The 18309-nt window shown below is 36.9% G+C and overlaps 2 protein-coding genes across 2 annotated transcripts; both read left to right on the forward strand.

Moving 5' to 3' along the window:
• Window positions 1–1669: 1669 nt before the first annotated feature.
• On the forward strand, window positions 1670–8574 carry LOC137953359 (allantoate deiminase 2-like). The gene is made up of 12 exons (XM_068800724.1): window positions 1670–1853; window positions 3018–3121; window positions 3947–4050; window positions 4121–4205; window positions 4281–4397; window positions 5408–5517; window positions 5638–5743; window positions 5820–5906; window positions 6777–7019; window positions 7491–7616; window positions 7813–7974; window positions 8280–8574. Exons 1-12 carry the CDS (start codon window positions 1748–1750, stop codon window positions 8403–8405), a joined length of 1476 nt encoding a protein of 491 aa, XP_068656825.1. The 5' UTR covers window positions 1670–1747; the 3' UTR covers window positions 8406–8574.
• Window positions 8575–13164: 4590 nt separating this feature from the next.
• Window positions 13165–14672, forward strand: LOC137953067 (zinc transporter 8-like). Its single transcript, XM_068800265.1, has 3 exons — window positions 13165–13891; window positions 13984–14133; window positions 14202–14672. The coding sequence occupies exons 1-3, from the start codon at window positions 13286–13288 to the stop codon at window positions 14505–14507; spliced, it is 1062 nt and encodes a 353-aa protein (XP_068656366.1). The 5' UTR covers window positions 13165–13285; the 3' UTR covers window positions 14508–14672.
• The last annotated feature ends 3637 nt before the right edge of the window (window positions 14673–18309 follow it).

Consider the following 18309-nt stretch of genomic DNA (forward strand, 5'->3'; position numbering starts at 1 on the left):
TTTTTTCTCTCGCTTAGCCTTCCTCCCCCAATTTTTTTTCCCTCTATCTTCTCCCTCTCGGCGTACCGTAGGAGCGCCGCCTCTGTCGCCGTTGCCCGTTGGCCTACCATAGTTACCCGCCATTATAGGCACGTCGTGAGGAAGACGAAGTGGTTTAATTTTTCTTAAGTTAGAAAAATTAAACCACCATCATAAAAATAATAATCTATATTTTTTATTTATAAAATTAATATTTTTATTTATTCAATATATTCATTTTATAATTATTATATTAAATTAGTAATTTAATAGTCATAATTAAAATATTTTTAAAATAAATATTTGATAAATTATTTTGGTTTAATTATTACATTGCTTTAATTAACTAAACCAATGGTTTTAAATTTTGTGACAATATATTATTAATTAATAATACGTAAAAATATATATTATGTTATTGATAAAATAATATATTTATTTATTTATTATATTGATTTTTTATTACTATATTAAATTAGTGGTTTTTAATGTTAAAATATATTTTATGTTATTAAAAAATAATTTATTTCTTTATTACATTCACTTATGTTATTTTTTATTTTTATTTTTATTTTTTATAATTTATTCTAATCACACATAATTATTATATTAATTTATAATAAATTGTAATCATTAAATAATATAATATAGTCTTTCATTAATTAGTTTATTAATATATTTTAATACTACACATTAAATCACTTATAAATGTTTTGGTTAATTATCTGTTTAGGCATATGTTATATTTAAATATATTACAAAAAGTTACTCATTCTCTTGTTTATATCATATTTTTTATTTTGGGGCACTAACACTGGAATTTGTTTTCCAATGCACTTGAACTTGTCTATACTAGAACCCAAGGATGAGTTAAAGGTGAATCAATTACTTTAAGATGTCACATATCAGAGTTTTCAAAAGAAAATCACATTAAATTTTGAAAAACATAATAAAATTAAAATTAATTAAATGTGTATATAGTATAAAATCCCACGGGGAGGGACCCTTGCATAATAAAAAAGTTGTCTTTGCAGATCTCAGCTTTAATGATGTCCGTTTTAGTCGTTTGTGAATTTATTAGGATGGACTGGCTGAGGTCGGAGCTTATTTTGGTGTCTGAAAGGATCTTGGATGCTCGGTGTGAACAAGGGAACGTGGGTGGAGGAAGCGGAGTGGTGTCTGCTGAGGATGGTTTTTCTTAAAAATAGGAGGGAGAAAGCAAGCTTTCTGTAGTGGAATGGCTGCTTTTTTATGCATTAACTCTTACTGATTTTACCCAAATTTGGTTTCTACTTTCATATGAGAATCAGCAATAGGCAGTCCTGCTCATCTGTTTACGAGTGACAGCGAGAGTATAAACCTAAACTCGCATAATTCTGTTCTCTTTACAACGTAGATCAAGCTATTGGTTGGATGGAATAATAACAAGTGTTCTGGGATTCTATTTGTGAATTCAAGCAAATTCTTACTGAGAGTTTGAGGAAGACGAGCATGTAAGGTGCGGAAAAGGAAATCCGTGACAGCTTGACCACCAGTCCCAACGAGACACGAGTCACGACTCACGAGTGGCATCTAATTCATGCAGCAAACGTTAATGGAAAATAAAATAAAATATCTGTCCTATAAATAGAATGAAATCTGCGTCACGGTATGTGACACTCAAGCCATTTCGTTGTCATCATCGGGTGGGAGCTTCGGCTGCTGGCTGCTGCTATCCTCTCTAGCAGCCATGGCTCCTCTCTGCAGGAAATTTCGAAATCGGTTGTGTTCTCTTGTCGTTGTAGCTCGATTGTTCATTGCTTTTTTGGTTTTGACTGCTGCCGATCCGATTCCTGGTTCGTTTCTCATTATCTGCGTTCGTTTGAGTTCCTGGCATAGGACACGAAATAATCAGCAACTGATTTTTTTACGTTTCGTCGGTTTATTTTTTTTGTGAATTGTATGAAGTGATTGATTAATTAACTTACTCCAAGTAAGCGACGGATTCGGTTTTTGGTTTTATAGCTGCTGCGGATCCGATTCATGGTTTGTCTCTCATTTTCTGTGGTCCTCTAGTTCCAGGTGTAGCACTCTGCAGAATGAAGTGTATTTTTTGGTTACGAAATGGACAGCTATACTGATTGCTTATTTTCATCAATTTTTTTGTGCCCTCTATATGAAGAGATTGATTAATTAACGTTTCCTACAAAGCGTCAGGTCTGGTTTTAACTGCTGCGGAACCAATTCCTTGTTCGTCTCTCAGTTTCTGAGTTCCTTGAGTTCCTGGCGTATGAGTTTGCAGAATGCTGTGTATTTTTTGGTGACGAAATTGGCAGCTGATATTGTTTGCTTATTTTCATGAATTTTTCTGCACTGTATGAAGTGATTGACTAATTAACTTATCCTACGTAAGCGGCGGATTCGGTTTTGGTTTTAGCAGCTGCAGATCCGATTCCTGCTTTGTCACTTATTCTCATTGTTCCTTGAGTTCATGGTATAGAATTTTCAAGAATAAGTGTGTTTTTCGTGGCAAAGTGAACTGCTGATACTGTTTGCTGATTTTCATCAAATTTTCAGCACTATATGAAGTGATTGCTTAATGAGCTTATTTTACATAAGCGTAGGATGTTTACTTACTGTTTTTTTCTTATTTACTGAAGACCAATAGAGTTATCAATAACGGATAAACTTTTTGTTTGGAAGTATTGACAACTTATGTATCTGATTTCATTTAAAAATTCTGGCCGTACTTATTTGTTTAAGTGGATAATACTTGCTTCACTGAACATTCATACCATACTTGAACGACTTTGAGTTAATTGTTTAATGGTGCTCTTAGGAAGAAGTGAGACCTGAAAAGATTAGTACTGCTTTTCCTGTCATTGTCCTGATCGTTGTTCTGTTGTACTTGTATTTGTTGAATTTGACCTCGACTTGTAATACTTGGATCACTAGTCAGTTAGTACCTGACATTTTCCATATTATTGACTCAAGTTTATACAATTTTCGGAACCTTGTAGAACAAGTAGTAACTGTGTCGGGAGATTTTGAAGGTTGGAGAAGTGACTTATTTCCAGAAATTTTGAGGGACGAGGCTGTGACCAGACTGAATGAGCTGGGAAAGGTAACAGAAAAAAAAAAAAAAAAATCCTTTGACCCCCTTCTTTGATGCTATAATTGCTTCTATTGTGAATTTTTGTTTTGCTTGCTTTTTTGAAAGTTTTTATGGATTACCTTCCGCCTTTTCCTCCTTACAGATGTCCGAAAAAATGTTGACTTGATTCTGTATAGAGGTCAAACCTAGTTTTGTAGTTGCCTTCTATCACAAAACATAGTTGAGCTCTTAAGTTAGGACTGGATGTCAGGAGCTATTGATGGTGTGTGTCTGGGTGGACTATCCAGTGAAACAATGAGAAGAAGATATGGCATATGTGGCAAATGTTAGTTTCAAGTTTTGAAAGTACCCAACTAAGGTTGGTTTAGAGGAGAAAAACAATCTTTATCTTTCTGAAAATCTTGGTTGATTTCACAATCTTCTAATTCTGCCAGATTTTAATGTATCCAAATTCTTATTACAAAGTCAGATCATGAATTTCCACAACCGTGGTCATGTTAACAGGGTTTCTATGGAGTAGAGTATGTCCATGTGGTGGCATGTTTTGGAGCAAGCAACTGGTACCTCTTCACTTGCAAATACCTAGGACGATTCTGATTAAAAATCAACTCTGGTTGTCTAGCAAGCAATTTAATATGTATTAAAAGTTGTCTTTCTTATTTTATCATTTTGTTGTTACTCTATATATGCATTCATTCTAAAATTGCTCTTGTTTCTTGTGTTTTCTTACAAAGTATCTCTCTCTATATGCATTCCTGTCTTTTTCTCGAATCTGTCAACACTTCAAATAAGTCTAATCTTATTTAAATAACTCCAACGTTTATTTTCTGACAGATAAGTGATGGTGATGGTTTTCTTCAGCGGACATTCTTGAGTCCTGCTTCTGTGAGAGCCAGCAGTGTTATCCTTGGTTGGATGCAGGATGCAGGATGCAGAACGTTAGAATTTTACTTGTTTTCTCTCTGGTGGCATTTAAAAACTGTTATTGATATTCATTTTTGTTTTCAGGTGGATAGACCAAATGGGTAATGTACATGGTCGAGTGGAATCGATAAATTCATCTGCATCTGCTCTTTTAATTGGTTCTCATTTGGTGAGGCTCTGATTCTGATTTTAGAATTCATAAGGGAAGTTGAGGCAGTAAATAACACTTGCTTGGTTGAACCAGGACACAGTTGTTGATGCTGGAAAATTTGATGGAGCGTTGGGCATTGTTTCTGCAATTGCCGCTTTGAAGGTTTTGAAGACTAGTGGGCAGTTGGCAAAGCTTCAGCGACCAGTGGAGGTTATTAGCTATGTTAAATTTCTCGTTACATATTAGAAGAAAGAATACTCTTCCTACCAAATAGTATTAGAAAAATGTGGTGAACTTCACCTGGAGTGGTTGTAGGTTTCTGGGTCCCATGGTAGTTTATAGTGGTCCTACTATTTCCTCTACTTACCTGCCAGGTGAAGTTTATTCACTTTCTTGTGCTTGTTTTTGGTACTTGAGTATCTTCAGTGGCTCATCATTATATGAGAATGCCCACATCTGTACTGCTCTTCTAATTCAAACATTGTAGTCAGTAAAAGTACTTTCATGAGTTGAGTTCTATATTAAATCTCTCCCTGTTCTGTACTTGTAATGCATTTTCTTGTTTAATTTTTGGGATAAAATGATTTCCTGGTTTTGCTTAATCTTGATGCTAGTTAGCGCATTTTAAGGCAACGTGTAATTTTGATTTCTTGTATTTACTTACTGATAGTGGGTACTGGTTTCCTTAAAAACATATGCAAAACATACTAACCTCCTTTTATCTTTTTTATCTATTTTTCTTTTTCCTTTTTGCTATGTTTCATATCAGAAGTTCAGATTTTGTGCCCGTGTTTTTCCCCCCTCCCTCCTTGTCTATCTAGTTTGTGATGCACAATAACATCTTCATCTGTGTACATTGATCATGCACCACAGAGGATAGTAGTATATTGTAAAAACTAAAATACCCATGTGTCATAAAAGGGTATAACATTTTCATCTGTCTGCTCATGCTTGTAAAGACAAGGCAAGATGATTTCAATAAAAATAGTAAGGATCATTTTTGTATAAGATGTTTTAATAATGATGAATCTGCTTCTCTGTTTCTAATTTCATGCTTCTTACAGACGAAGGGATGAATGACACTAACTAGTAAATCTTGTCCTTGAGGATCATCTTCATGTAGATGATACGATGAAGATGAATCAGGTTGTTTGGATTACTAGCTTAACTAGAAGGAGGTAATTCTGACTTATTAGTTTGGTATCACTTGGATCTTATAGGTAGTTGCCTTTAGTGACGAGGAAGGAGTTAGATTTCAATCCACTTTTCTAGGAAGTGCAGCCATTGCTGGTACTCTACCTGTGTCAGCACTACAAATTTCTGACAAGAGGTTGCCATTTTCCTTTGTGTTTAGTTGTTGTCTGATTTTTCTTTATTATCATGCCAGCGCTCTATTCAAGATTGTGATGTATATTTATCTAGTATAACTGATATGTGAAGCCTTGGTCAGTGGTTTGACAGTAGAAGGTGTTCTTAAGCTAAACTCCATTGAAATAACTGAAGAGAGCTTTCTTCAGCTCAAGTATGATCCAATGACAGCCTGGGGTTATATAGAGGTGAGTGGCACTCCTGATTTTTGCTTATTGTCTTATGATATTTGGATCTTTTGTATGTAAACATGGGATTCCATAGGTTCACATTGAGCAAGGCCCTGTCTTGGAGACACTTGGTTATCCTCTGGGAGTGGTGTCAGGTATTGCTGGTCAGACTCGGCTAAGGGTATGTCATCTATAACTTCTTTATCAATTATAGTTGGTGAAATGCATGTGGAGAGTAAGAAGAGGCTGAGACCACTAGCTGAAATTCTTGACATAAATGTTCACAAAACAATGACCAAAGTCTTAAGTTGACTATTTCTCTTATTTTGTAGTAGCCGGCCCAGTTATGAAAATTGAGTCTCACTACATGCTGATGTTTGGTGATATTTTTCATTAATACATGTGATTCACTTCCTTTATGACTTTGAATTGGATCATATTATGTAGCGTAAACTGCCCAATAAACATATAAACTGTGTATGTGTGTGTGGTTTTCTCATTGCTTGATACATGATGAAAGCCCACCAAGGATCTTACCAGTTGGAGTCCAAGCCTTTATCATTCTAACCGACAATCTTGCCTCTTGTCAAATCCTTTTAAATTGTGCTAGTAAACATTTTATATAATACAGTGAGAAAGAGAAAAACTCATTTTGAGCTTAATTGTTTTGTTTAAGTTGGGTCTGGCTCCATTCCAAAATGGTTCGTTAAAGGTAGGAGGTCTTTTCCCAACTAATAATCACATGTGTGTTCCTAATTTTAACTTAATCCCCACTTAACATTCACTCTCACATCCAGAGCTAAAAAGAACGACAAAAAGGCTAAAGACATAGACAACATAGAAGAGAAACAAATTTAAATGGTGTATAAAATAGGCCCAACAGAATAGATAGCCTGATCTGATACGAAGTTAAAGTTAAGTCTAGATCCCCTTTATATGGCTAGCCAAAGTTAGACAGCCTTTCCCCAGTTAATAACCACATGAATTTTCTAGATTTTAACCTCCTAACACTTTTGACTGGTAATAAGTTTTATCTGGTTTCTTACTACAGGTAACTGTAAGAGGCACACAAGGTCATGCTGGAACAGTTCCTATGTCTATGCGCCAGGATCCCATGGCTGCAGCTGCTGAACTTATCGTATTGTTGGAGAACCTATGCAAGCATCCAGACAATTTTATTACTTATGATAAAGAATGCAGAGGCTTCAACACAGAATCTCTTACTGGTTCTATCGTCTGTACAGTTGGAGAAATATCTTGCTGGCCAAGTGCAAGTAATGTCATTCCAGGCGAGGCAAGGGTCATCCTTGATCAGTCTCAGAAAGAATGTTTCTGTTTTAAGTTAGAGCATGAGTGTCATTTGGTTTTCATTTCTGGGAGGCTAACTGATTCCTTTGCTTGGGGCTCTAGGAGTCTTCTTTGGGGAAATAAATGTGGACTTCCTTCTCTCATCGGTCTTTTATATTACAGTTTGAACTGGACGACTCATTGCACTTCCCTATAAGAAGATAAACAATCCACTTTATTTGTTTTCCATGCTTGCATGTGTCATGTGTTTCTGGAGACATATCTACACTTGTTTTCTTAACTTGTTCATCTATTGGTGTTTGATTTAAGTGAGTGAGCATGACGATGGAATCGATCTGCATACATAACCCTAAAAGCCATTTTATTCATTACCTTCCTTTGGTTGAAAATTGAGTTATTTCTTGATTGTGAAGCTTACTAGCTTGTAATATTGTCCATAACCTTTAGATGATTGCAGGTGACATTCACAGTGGATTTACGTGCAAGGGATGACATGGCACGAGAAGCTACTCTCTATGAGTTATCAAGTCGAATATACCAAATATGTGATCATCGATCTGTGTCTTGCATAATTGAGCGCAAGGTCTGGATTTTGTGCCTAAAATTTGGAGGAATATTGTTTTAAGTGGTACTCATTCCTGGTCTACACTTATGAAAGGGACGTTGCATTATTGTTCCTGTAGCTATCCACTATTAACAGTTTAAATGTTTCTCATGACTGATTACCTAGTCTGATTTCTTTCCCACGTTTTTGATCATTTCATTTTGGCCCCTTCCAGCATGATGCAGGAGCTGTCCGCTGCGACCAAAATCTAACTTTGCAACTGAAGTCAGCTGCTCATGATGCAGTGAAGAGAATGGCTGGTGATGTCCTTGTTGATGTGCCTGTGCTAATGAGTGGAGCAGGGCATGATGCAATGGCCATGTCACACTTAACCCGGGTTAGATCACAATATATATCTTTTATATTTCCCCTATTGCTAAATCATAAATGTTTTGCTCCTGAAACATATATCTTTGCATGGAACTACCTTCCCTAACCCCCCTCCCCCTCCCTTACAGAAAGAAAAAAAAAAAAAAAAGTTACAATTAATAGAGAAGTTTCTATTGTTCTGGACTTAAACCAAGCCAAGTAAATGGAGCATATGAAATATCACTTTTAGCCCTTGGAAAGATTTTGTCTCAAATTGACTCCTAATTTTAGCCTTTATTCATTACTTTTTTTTTTTATCTAATGATGGAGCAGGCTGGGATGCTATTTGTTCGCTGCCGTGGAGGTGTTAGCCATTCACCTGAGGAACATGTTTTGGATGATGATGTTTGGGCTGCAGGTTTGGCACTTGTGACATTTCTTGAGACCAACTTGCTGTAAGTTGTGTATTATGGAGCTGCATAGATGTTGTTGCAAACATTTCTCTGTACTGAGAGAATGTATGTGTAAATATACGTTCATTAAATAATCTGATGTGGAAAGCAGGCCTTCAATGATGTTCACATGGTTGCCCAATGTATTATAATACTAAATATTTTACTTTTATGTTGCTCTGTGTCTGTGACCTCCTGACCGGTTTACAGTAGGCATTGTCAACCTTGCATTGTGGCGGAAGATTTTGAAGTATACTTCGGTGAGTATGTCTCCCAGAATATCCAATAATTGTTGGAGAATACTCGGTGACATTACTATGTTTTCTTTTAGGAGCTGCTGATTAGTAAATCCAAGGTGAACCTCTGAACTCACTTTATTACTTCCTCGAAGTCATGTCATGTATCTGATTGTCCATTGCTTTCTTGTAGCGCTTGCATTGAGGTGTTTGAGAGTCAATTGTTAGAACTGAGTACTAACTATTACTACTGTGTAAGTTACCTTGCCATGGCCCTTGTGCATTACTTCAATTGTCGTGCAGTTAACAGTTTTTAAGTGCAAATGCTCTTTGCTTTATTCAGTTAGACATCAAATCTACATGGAAAGATCCATTTTTTTGCCTATTTTCATTTCATAACTGGATTACTTTTTGTTGAGATTTGATAAGAATGGATTAAAATGATAGAGACCCGAAATTTCCCCCAACAAGGAAGAAGAGAAGTAGAGAAAAAGAAAAAAAGAAAAAGAAGAAGAAATAAAAATAGAAAGTAGCACCACCCAAAAATTAGAAAGTGGAGTCACATTGTAGAAAATAGAAGGTCAAGGGTAAAAAGGTAATTTTACCCCTCTATGGGCTGGTCAAAGCTGAAATCAAACTTGCCTTTTAAAGAAGATGGAATTTTGTTAGAATAAAAAGAAATTTTCCTTTGATTGATGTAATCTTTTAAATTCTTAGAATCTCTCTTGGATTGATGTAATATCTCAATCTCCTTGGATGTCTCCTTAAATTAAGTAATTAGGGAATCCTTTTTTATTTTTTATTGAATGTGTGAATTTATGAGTGAATCCTAATTAATTGAGGAGTTTCCCAAATAATGCATAGGAAAAAAATATAAAATAGGGGGTATTGGCTTAAGGAAAAGTAAGTCAAGCCACCTCGATGCCACAATATCCCGAACCTATCCCCAACATCAAAACACTTGCTTCCACTTTCACTCTCAATTCAAGCCACTTCTAAACCAACTCACCAATCCTATCATCCATACTACATTGAAAAAAAAATAACCTTCACAATTTCCCTCATCACCCTAACTCATATAGATCACCAATGTTCTATTCACATACAACTCATCAAACTCCCTCATATTCTCCATCCATGTCAACCACTCTTTGTCCTCCCCAAACAAATCCTCTCCACCTCCACCACTAAAACCATGAAACAAACCACCAAACTATGGACCACCAATCTACTATTCTAGCCACCCACCCCCATAACGATCCCCACTATTCCTTCCAATAACTACACACATTACCTTCCTATTTCCCAATTCAACCCCTACACATCTCACTTTCCAAATGTAGAACTTGACCTGCCCCAATCAATCAAACCTCACTCATACCAACAACCAAACCCTCACCCTCATGCACCACTTATGTATCATCCACCGTCCTATTCAACATAACCACCCACTATTGTTCAAGATCAAAATGTTGTTACTCTAAAAGAAGTTTTGTTGCACCACGATTTGTTTCCCTAGCTCAACAAGCCCCCCAACTCAACATACTACAAGAGAATAAGAATAATGAGCTTAACAGAAATATGCAATGTGGGAGATTGAAGACAAGTTCTTACAACGCTTTTATAGTTCTTCAACTTTGATGGCAAGGTTGATTTTCCAAGAAAAGTGAAATGATAAAAACCCAAATTTATGTAAAAACACACATATACTAAGCTAGGGGACAAGTAAAAATTGTAAATTGGGGGGCATTTATATTTACACAGTCTAAGGGGCGCCACCTTAAGGGTTAAAAGTTGTATTTTAATTTTTTTTTCCAGAAAATCTAGGGTGCACTAGTTTGGACACATGAAAATGAATTATTTCTACGATTCCTCGATTTTCAACCTTGAGGACAAAGTTGATACTTAAAAGGCGTGGAATGATAAAAACCCAATATTACCCCTAACAAAAAAGAAGAGAATAAGAAGAAAGAAAATTATAAAGTGGAGCCACATTGTAGAAAATAGGAGCTCAAGGGTAAAACGGTAAATTTACCCCAAAGGGTTGGTCAAAACAAGAGTCAAATTTGTCTCTAGAATCTTATTAGAATAGATTTTTTTTCTTTGATTGATGTAATCTTTTAAATTCCTATAATCTCTCTTAGATTGAAGTAATATATCATCTCCTAGGATCTCTCCTTAAATTATGCAACTAAGGAATCCTAATTGATGGAGGAGTTTCCCAAATAATGCATAGGAAGAAGTATAAATAGGGACTGACTAAAAATCAGTCAAGCCTTTTCCAAGTATTTATTTCCCTTCTCAAATTCGTGCTTAGCACATCCCCTCTTTCTCCTTTCTTCTTCTCTCTTTTCCTTCAAGATCTCTCTCTATCTCCCTCTCATCATCTAATTTATTTCTCTCTTCTTTCCTTCTCTCTTATTCCAACCCTCTTAACCTTTCTCATTATCAACACTTCCTTTTTCTTTTAGAAAATATAAGGACCTCTCAAAATTTAGGGTTCTTATCATACAAGTTTTAACATATAGATCAATTGCATTGCAGAAAGGGAATGTTTTAATTTTTAAGTGTAGTTTGATTGACGTGAAGACAAAAAATGCCTCTAGTAGTACAAAACTGCATTACCAAGTGATATCATTCCGGTCGTTGTGTATATCTTGCTTTTTCTTGATATTATTGTAGTAGTTGTTTTTGTCAACTTCTTTGTTGAGATTAGAGTGGCTTCAGAAAGGGGGAAGACAGCCGTGCAGGTGGCTGAGCCTGCTTGTATGCCGCATCAGGTAAAAATGCCTATCTAAGGTTCAATAATACCCAGTCAACAAATAAGCTGTCGATCATTTTTTATCTTTATTGACCTTGCTACATTAAACGCCATGAATGCTACTGTGAAATAACATCAGGAGAGGCTTAGTTGTCCTTCATATAGATTGTTCGCACAGATGAGCAAATGGAATTTGGACATAAAATCTGAACCAGTGCAGGTTAAGTGTACTTAATTTTCAATTTAATTATTAATTTCGAAAATGTTTAAAATTATTTTCTTCTCGTTACATATTCAATTCTATTTTAATTAATTTTCTAATTTTTTATAACTTATAGAGTAACAAATTGAGAATATAGTAGAACTAAAACTGTTTTGTTGTTTATTAAATAGAACACATATATAGACTTAAAGATAGGTAGTACCCACAATATGCATATTAGTGTTATGTTACATGGTAGTATTTGATGTCTCATACTTTAAAGGAAACATTACAAACGTTACGTAATGTTACCTATAATTGTGTTGGATTAGAATTAGCGGGAGACTCTATAAACGAAGGAAAAGAAGGTTGAATGCAAGTCCAGCCAAAGATGGCTGCACCCAACTTTGTCTAGTTCATTTACAACAATATAATTTTTCATTTTTAATAAAAAAATGTTTTAAAATCAATATTGTTAATAATGAATAAAATGGGAAAAATAGAGAACTATTAAAATTAAAAAAGTAGGCGCACTTAAATTATATGCTTTCAACTCAAACCTAACCGATTCATTAATGGGGTCCCATACCAACTTAATCCTAATTGAGTTTTAAGTTAGGAAAATAGGTCAGAGTTATTACCAAACACTAATTTTTATGTAGTCCCCAAAAAACTAGATGGTATCTCATGAGGTAGATTTTTATAGGAAATTTTACATGTATCGATCAAAGCTTATGTGTTATTTTTTATTATACACATGCAATTGATCGGTTAAAGTTAGGTATTTTATGATATTGAATTAAAAAATTAGTTATTTGTGTTATTGTTTTTTAAAAAAATTAGGTAACATAATAAAATCTGAAATTTATATGAAAAAGGAAAAAGAGAAGCACTACGTGACAGAGTGACAAGTGCCTCAAAGTAATCCACACATGATAAAAGGCATTATAAATCCAAGTCCGCCTAAGGAGAGGTTAGAACACAAGATCTAGAACTAATGACTGGGCTCCTATCCAAGGCTTGGGAATTACCTCTTCATGACTGATTTGAATCATTCTTTGAGTAAGTCTGCAAGTTGACTTGGCCAGTCTTGTATAAACATTGTCTTATGAATAATATTTTTCCTTTGAAGATAATCAATTGAAGGCTATTAATATTATACTATAGATTCCAATTAAAATAGCAATAACTGATTTGCGGATCTGACTACCAAATAAACATAAAGGCTTCCGCAATTGGGAGGATGGCGTCCAATGGCTATGGTAGAGAAATTCAGTAAATGACGTTCTTTCAACTGTTTCTAAAGGCCAGAAACTGTCGTCACAATTTCCTTAAACTCCCGTTTTCCACTCTCATGCTCTTGGGCATCTGGTCAACCTCGACCCCTTCTAGCTCAAATGTCGACATTCTGGCGACACCCACCCTAGTTTTCAAACTAGATACGCAAAAATTAATTTTTTCTCGCTTGAGAACAAAATCTCCGAAAACGAAGCGACGTGCGTAGCCTCTAAGCTCTTCCCCTTTTGTCTTTCTGCATTCTTATAAATCGAGGTTAGACAACGCCTCTGAAACTCGCATTCGAGAGGAAGAATCTCTGAGCCTTTTTGTTTTTGTTTTTGTTAGTGTTTTCCCTATAAAAGCCGGACTCATTCGGTACTTCTTCGTTGAGCTTTTTCCGAGTTTCGAAAATGAGGCTCCCGAAGTTTGTTCTGTATGTTTGTTTGTATTCTTCCCTGCTGCTATCGGTTTCTGCAGAGGAGGGGGAGTGTAACTCAGAAGAGACGGATAGAAACAAGTCAGCGGCTCTTCGGTTGAAATTGGCAGCGATTGCGTCGATTCTGGTGTCTGGGGCCATCGGAGTATCTCTGCCGTTTCTGGGTCGAGTGATCCCGGCTTTGAGACCAGAGAAAGATGTCTTCTTCATAATCAAAGCTTTTGCTGCTGGGGTGATTCTCGCGACTGCTCTAGTTCATATTCTTCCGGATGCGTTTGATAACTTGAGTTCGCCATGCTTGAATGAGAATCCCTGGGGGACATTCCCGTTCAGCGGCTTCATCGTCATGCTTTCCGCCATTGGAACTTTAATGGTGGATTCGTTTGCCACGGGGTACTTCAATCACACCCACTTCAACAAGGCTTTACCAGTGAAGGAAGGAGACGAGGAGCATGTGGGCCATGTCCACATGCACACCCACGGAGCTCACGGCCATTCGCATGGCTCCGTCTTGCCGTCCGCCGGTGAGAATGCTGCTGGTGCTGTGAATGATCTTACCCGTCATCGGGTTATCTCTCAGGTAAGTAACCATACTCCGTCTGATTTCTGATACCATTTTTGAGTTTTAATCATTTTCTAAAGATCAACCTTCAATTTTGATCATCTTGACAGGTGCTAGAGTTGGGGATTGTAGTGCATTCAGTGATAATTGGGATTTCATTGGGAGCTTCGGAGAGCCCCTCCACCATTAGACCTCTTGTTGCAGCTTTAAGTTTTCATCAGTTTTTCGAAGGCATGGGACTTGGAGGATGCATTGTTCAGGTACCCTTTTGAGATATCAAGTAACAACCAAATATTTGAGCTTTTTAATCTTCTTGATTGTTATGCAGGCAAAGTTCAAGTCCAAAGCAGTAGCAATCATGGCTCTCTTCTTCTCCCTGACCACCCCACTTGGTATTGCAGTTGGCATCGGTATCTCTTCAGTTTACGACGAGAACAGCCCTACTGCTCTGATCGTTGAAGGGGTTTTCAATTCAGCAGCTTCAGGGATTTTGATCTACATGGCACTGGTTGACTTATTGGCTGCTGATTACATGAGCCCAAGACTACAAACAAACAGAAAACTTCAGTTATGGGTTAATGTCTCTCTCCTTCTGGGAGCGGGTTGCATGTCCCTCCTGGCCAAATGGGCCTAATTCTGTATTCTTTTGGTTTACCCACTTCCCTTTTTGCCTGCAAATGCAGTCTCTCAGGAGTCGGGAGATTGTGAATAGACTAGGAGATATGTTCTGCTGTAACTAAGAAATTTTTTCATACCAATACCAGCTACAGAGGAACTAAAATTATTAAAACAGAGCTCTGAAGGAAAAAAAATATTTTCGTCATAGATTTCTCAGTTTTCTGCAGGAAAAAAAATTCTTAAAGAGTTTAAGAACATAAAAACCTTGATGGAGAACAGATTCCGAAAGGGCTTAAAAGCAGGTCAAGTGCTTGGTGAAGTAAAAAATTCTTTGAGAAAAAGTAGTGGGTTGCAGACTTTCATCTCCAACCGCTATGTTTTTCAATCTTTGTCACCATTGACAGAGAATATGAGATTCTGCAGCTGAAGCCATACACACCCTCTGTTTGCAAAAAGAGACAGAGACCTAAACTCCATACAGCTCAGTTCAAAGAGATCTCATCCTTCTCTTTTTGACTTTTTAAAGCTTTTACTCTTGCAGCCATTAAAAGTGCGAATTTTGTGGGCCATTGCTTCTTCAGTTAGACTCGGCCTTAGCTTTAACACTGGAAAGCTATTTCATCTCTAAAAGGATATCATTCATATGAAGAAGAAGATCAACCCCCATCTTGTCACTGTTTTTTTCTTAGTCATCGGTGAATTTAGAACAAACTAATGAACGAGAAACAAGAAAAGAAATAGTGGAAGTCTTTAACCAACCTTCATAAGGGGCCCCTAGACCCCGTGTACAGTGGAGACTCTTAAGGCCCAAAAAGTCTTAGAAGGGCCCACTTCATTCATTAACTCATGGGCCCATTATTGCAGTCTTTGAATACATGCATCCAATTTCCACCAAACTATCGGTCTAAAAGGATCTCTGTTGAAGTGGTTGTGATTGAAGTATCCAGTGGCAAACGAATCCACCATTAAAGTTCCAATGGTGGAAAGCATGACGATGAAGCCGCTGAACGGGAATGTCCCCTAGGGATTCTCATTCAAGCATGGCGAACTCTTAAGTTATCAAATGTTTTGATTACGAATAAGACATCTTTCTCGAGTCTCAAAGCCTGGATCACTCGACCCACGCAATGGCTGCCTATTTCAACTGAAGAGCTTGGCATGAGAGACCTATACGCACTTGAAGGGGGGGGACCTCTTGGCATGAGATCATGCCTTTTTTTTGTTGTTTTGGCAATTATTAGGATTGCAACCTTCACGTTGAAATATCTCCATGAGCGTCACGTTGTTTTTTCAAAAAATCGACATCGTTCTGTTCATCGATTGACAGGAACCATTAATTCGAGTCGAGGATGGGGCCAAACCAGAATCTGTCAATTGTAACACAGTCAAAGGGCACAAAAAAGAGAACAAAACGACGATACGGAAGTTGATCAGTGGAAAGCGTTGACATTGAGATCGTAAATGTATGTAAATGTCATTGTCGATTTCTTCTTTCTCCGTTTCCGTTAATCCATCTTGTTGTTGGCAGGTTGATCAGTGATCACTACAGACAGCCCGGTCCCTCCAGATCATTGACCGGATGAACCCGTGTAGAAGATCAAATTAAGCTTTTGAAGATGGTGGGTGATTTTGTTTTTGATGGCTTGTGTTTGGCAGATACTTGGAAGCGGAAAGAGGGACACAATCTCTTTTCCAATTGTCTGTGATTGCCGATTCAGGGTCTCACAGAAGAGCTAAAAGTGCGGACATGGTGTTCGAATAAATTCCTGAGAGAAAGGGGTAGAGCATTTTGTGAGTTCCCTTGCCTTCTGAACCTTCGTTAGTGTTGGAGCATCTCAGTGGAAAGAGTTCCTTTTATTCACTTCCTTTGGCTTTGTAAAAGTCCTTGTTTCGTTCAAAGAGGTGTGGGTATTGAATATCAAGAAAGGTGTTTTCACCTGCAGTGGATGGTTGTCTCGTAAAGAGACGCCCACAGGGAATGCTTTGTGATGGCTTTTGGATGAATCTTCTGGGTGATGGCTTTTAGGTTTGGTTTGGTTATGGTGTGTTCGAAACCCTAGAAATAAAAAGGAGAATTTAATCATTATTATTCCAAAAAATAGTTAGTAAAAATAAGATGATGATCAAATTCTCCCGTTCACAACCTATTTTTGGGAATAATAATGATCAAATTATTTTTTTATTTATTTTTTCAGTGGGGTTCCAAATATATCCTTAGTGCTGGTCTACTCCACTTACACATTTTTTAGGAAAAACTCCGGATCCGAAATGTCAGATAACATCCAAAATTTTGGATATTTTGGATCCTATCCAAATATCTGGATAAAAAAAAGGTTTTGGATCCAGATTCTGAATATAAATATTTGTAATAATAAATATAAAATTCAAGGGAGGGAGATAGCTCATTACGTGGGATAAAACAAGAGGAGAAAGAGGTTATGGACTTTGGAACCAGAACTCATTCGAGAACACCTGCCAACTTGGAATGCCTACGGGATCTTTTTTTTTCTAGCATTATCATCGTCCTCGATAGTGAGATGTTTAGTGGCATACGGGACGTACGAACGGAGGACATCGTCGCCATCCATTCAGAATCTGGTGTCAGAATTACGATGGCCATCGGAAGAGGAGGATACATGAATTTTCATTGTTGTCTGGACGTCTCTGTTACAATCTGTTGCTGCGTGTTTTATTTCTGGAAATCTACAAGAAAGTCTTCTTATTGATCGTATTCAATACCCAGTAATCTAGCCTGTTGATTTTGCTGCTGCCCGACATTACTCATTGCCTTGCTCTGCTTTATCTTGAAAATCATCCCAGATTGCCTATCCAAGATCTTTCTGTTAGAAAACTGTAATAGTAAATTCTAATCCAGAATTTACAACATGCTAAAATATTAGGATTAAAAACATACCTGAATCCATTCTGTGAATTTCGTCTTTTGATGTGGAATTTACTATGATGAACGATAAGAACGGATATTGATGTTGTGGTCTTCCTCAACTAAATCTCCTTATTCCTCAATGGGACCTTCGTCTCTCTTTCGGATGGGGAGAAGGGAAACTGTGTGTGATTTAGTATCTTGGGGACCATAACCATTTTATGTCTCCTTATATTGGGTTCTCATAATTCCCTATGGTATCTATTCAATTGGCCCATATTCATGGTCCATATCCATAGCCCATTCCTTAATAGGCTTAATAAAATTAGATCACTTAATTTTAGCCCATTCCATTAATGATAGAAAATATAATTGCATATTAAATATGTTACCCAAATTAGAATAGGAAATGTGAATTTTCTAACACTTTCTACCATCTTCGTAAGGTGTTTATTTTCATTCCCCGTCCACGTTGTTGGTTATTGCTTGGTGCTGAATTGCATAACTCTAGCATTTACTGAAAGATCAAAAAGATGTAACTCATCCTGGACAAAAAAATTTTTGTATTCGTTTGCCATCCAACTTCGTTGGCACTGCCGTCATCCAGCACTCTGAAGGATGGAACTCAACCAAGATTGAGCTCTTACTCCCAGTCTCACGGGTTGGCTCGTCTTCATTCCAACAATTGCAATCGAGTTCCCAAATTCAAGGTGACGATTGCTTCAAGGTAGGATCAAACTACACGAACATCTGGCTTGCTTAATCATCTTGAGTCCGATTAATCCAATCGACAACGTAGCTGTCTCCGTTGTCATCTAGCGGAAGTCTCTACCCGATAAGTGTTCTATCATTCCATATTAATCCCCAGAAGTTATTATGCTTATCTCTCGTTGATTTTCTTCGACGGTATTGATGACCCTAAATCACGAAAACACAA

Source organism: Aristolochia californica, unplaced genomic scaffold, assembly GCF_029961685.1.
Source record: "Aristolochia californica isolate CCGP_79_NKW_82.1479 unplaced genomic scaffold, dmAriCali1.0.hap1 SCAF_16, whole genome shotgun sequence".
Lineage (NCBI taxonomy): Eukaryota > Viridiplantae > Streptophyta > Magnoliopsida > Piperales > Aristolochiaceae > Aristolochia > Aristolochia californica.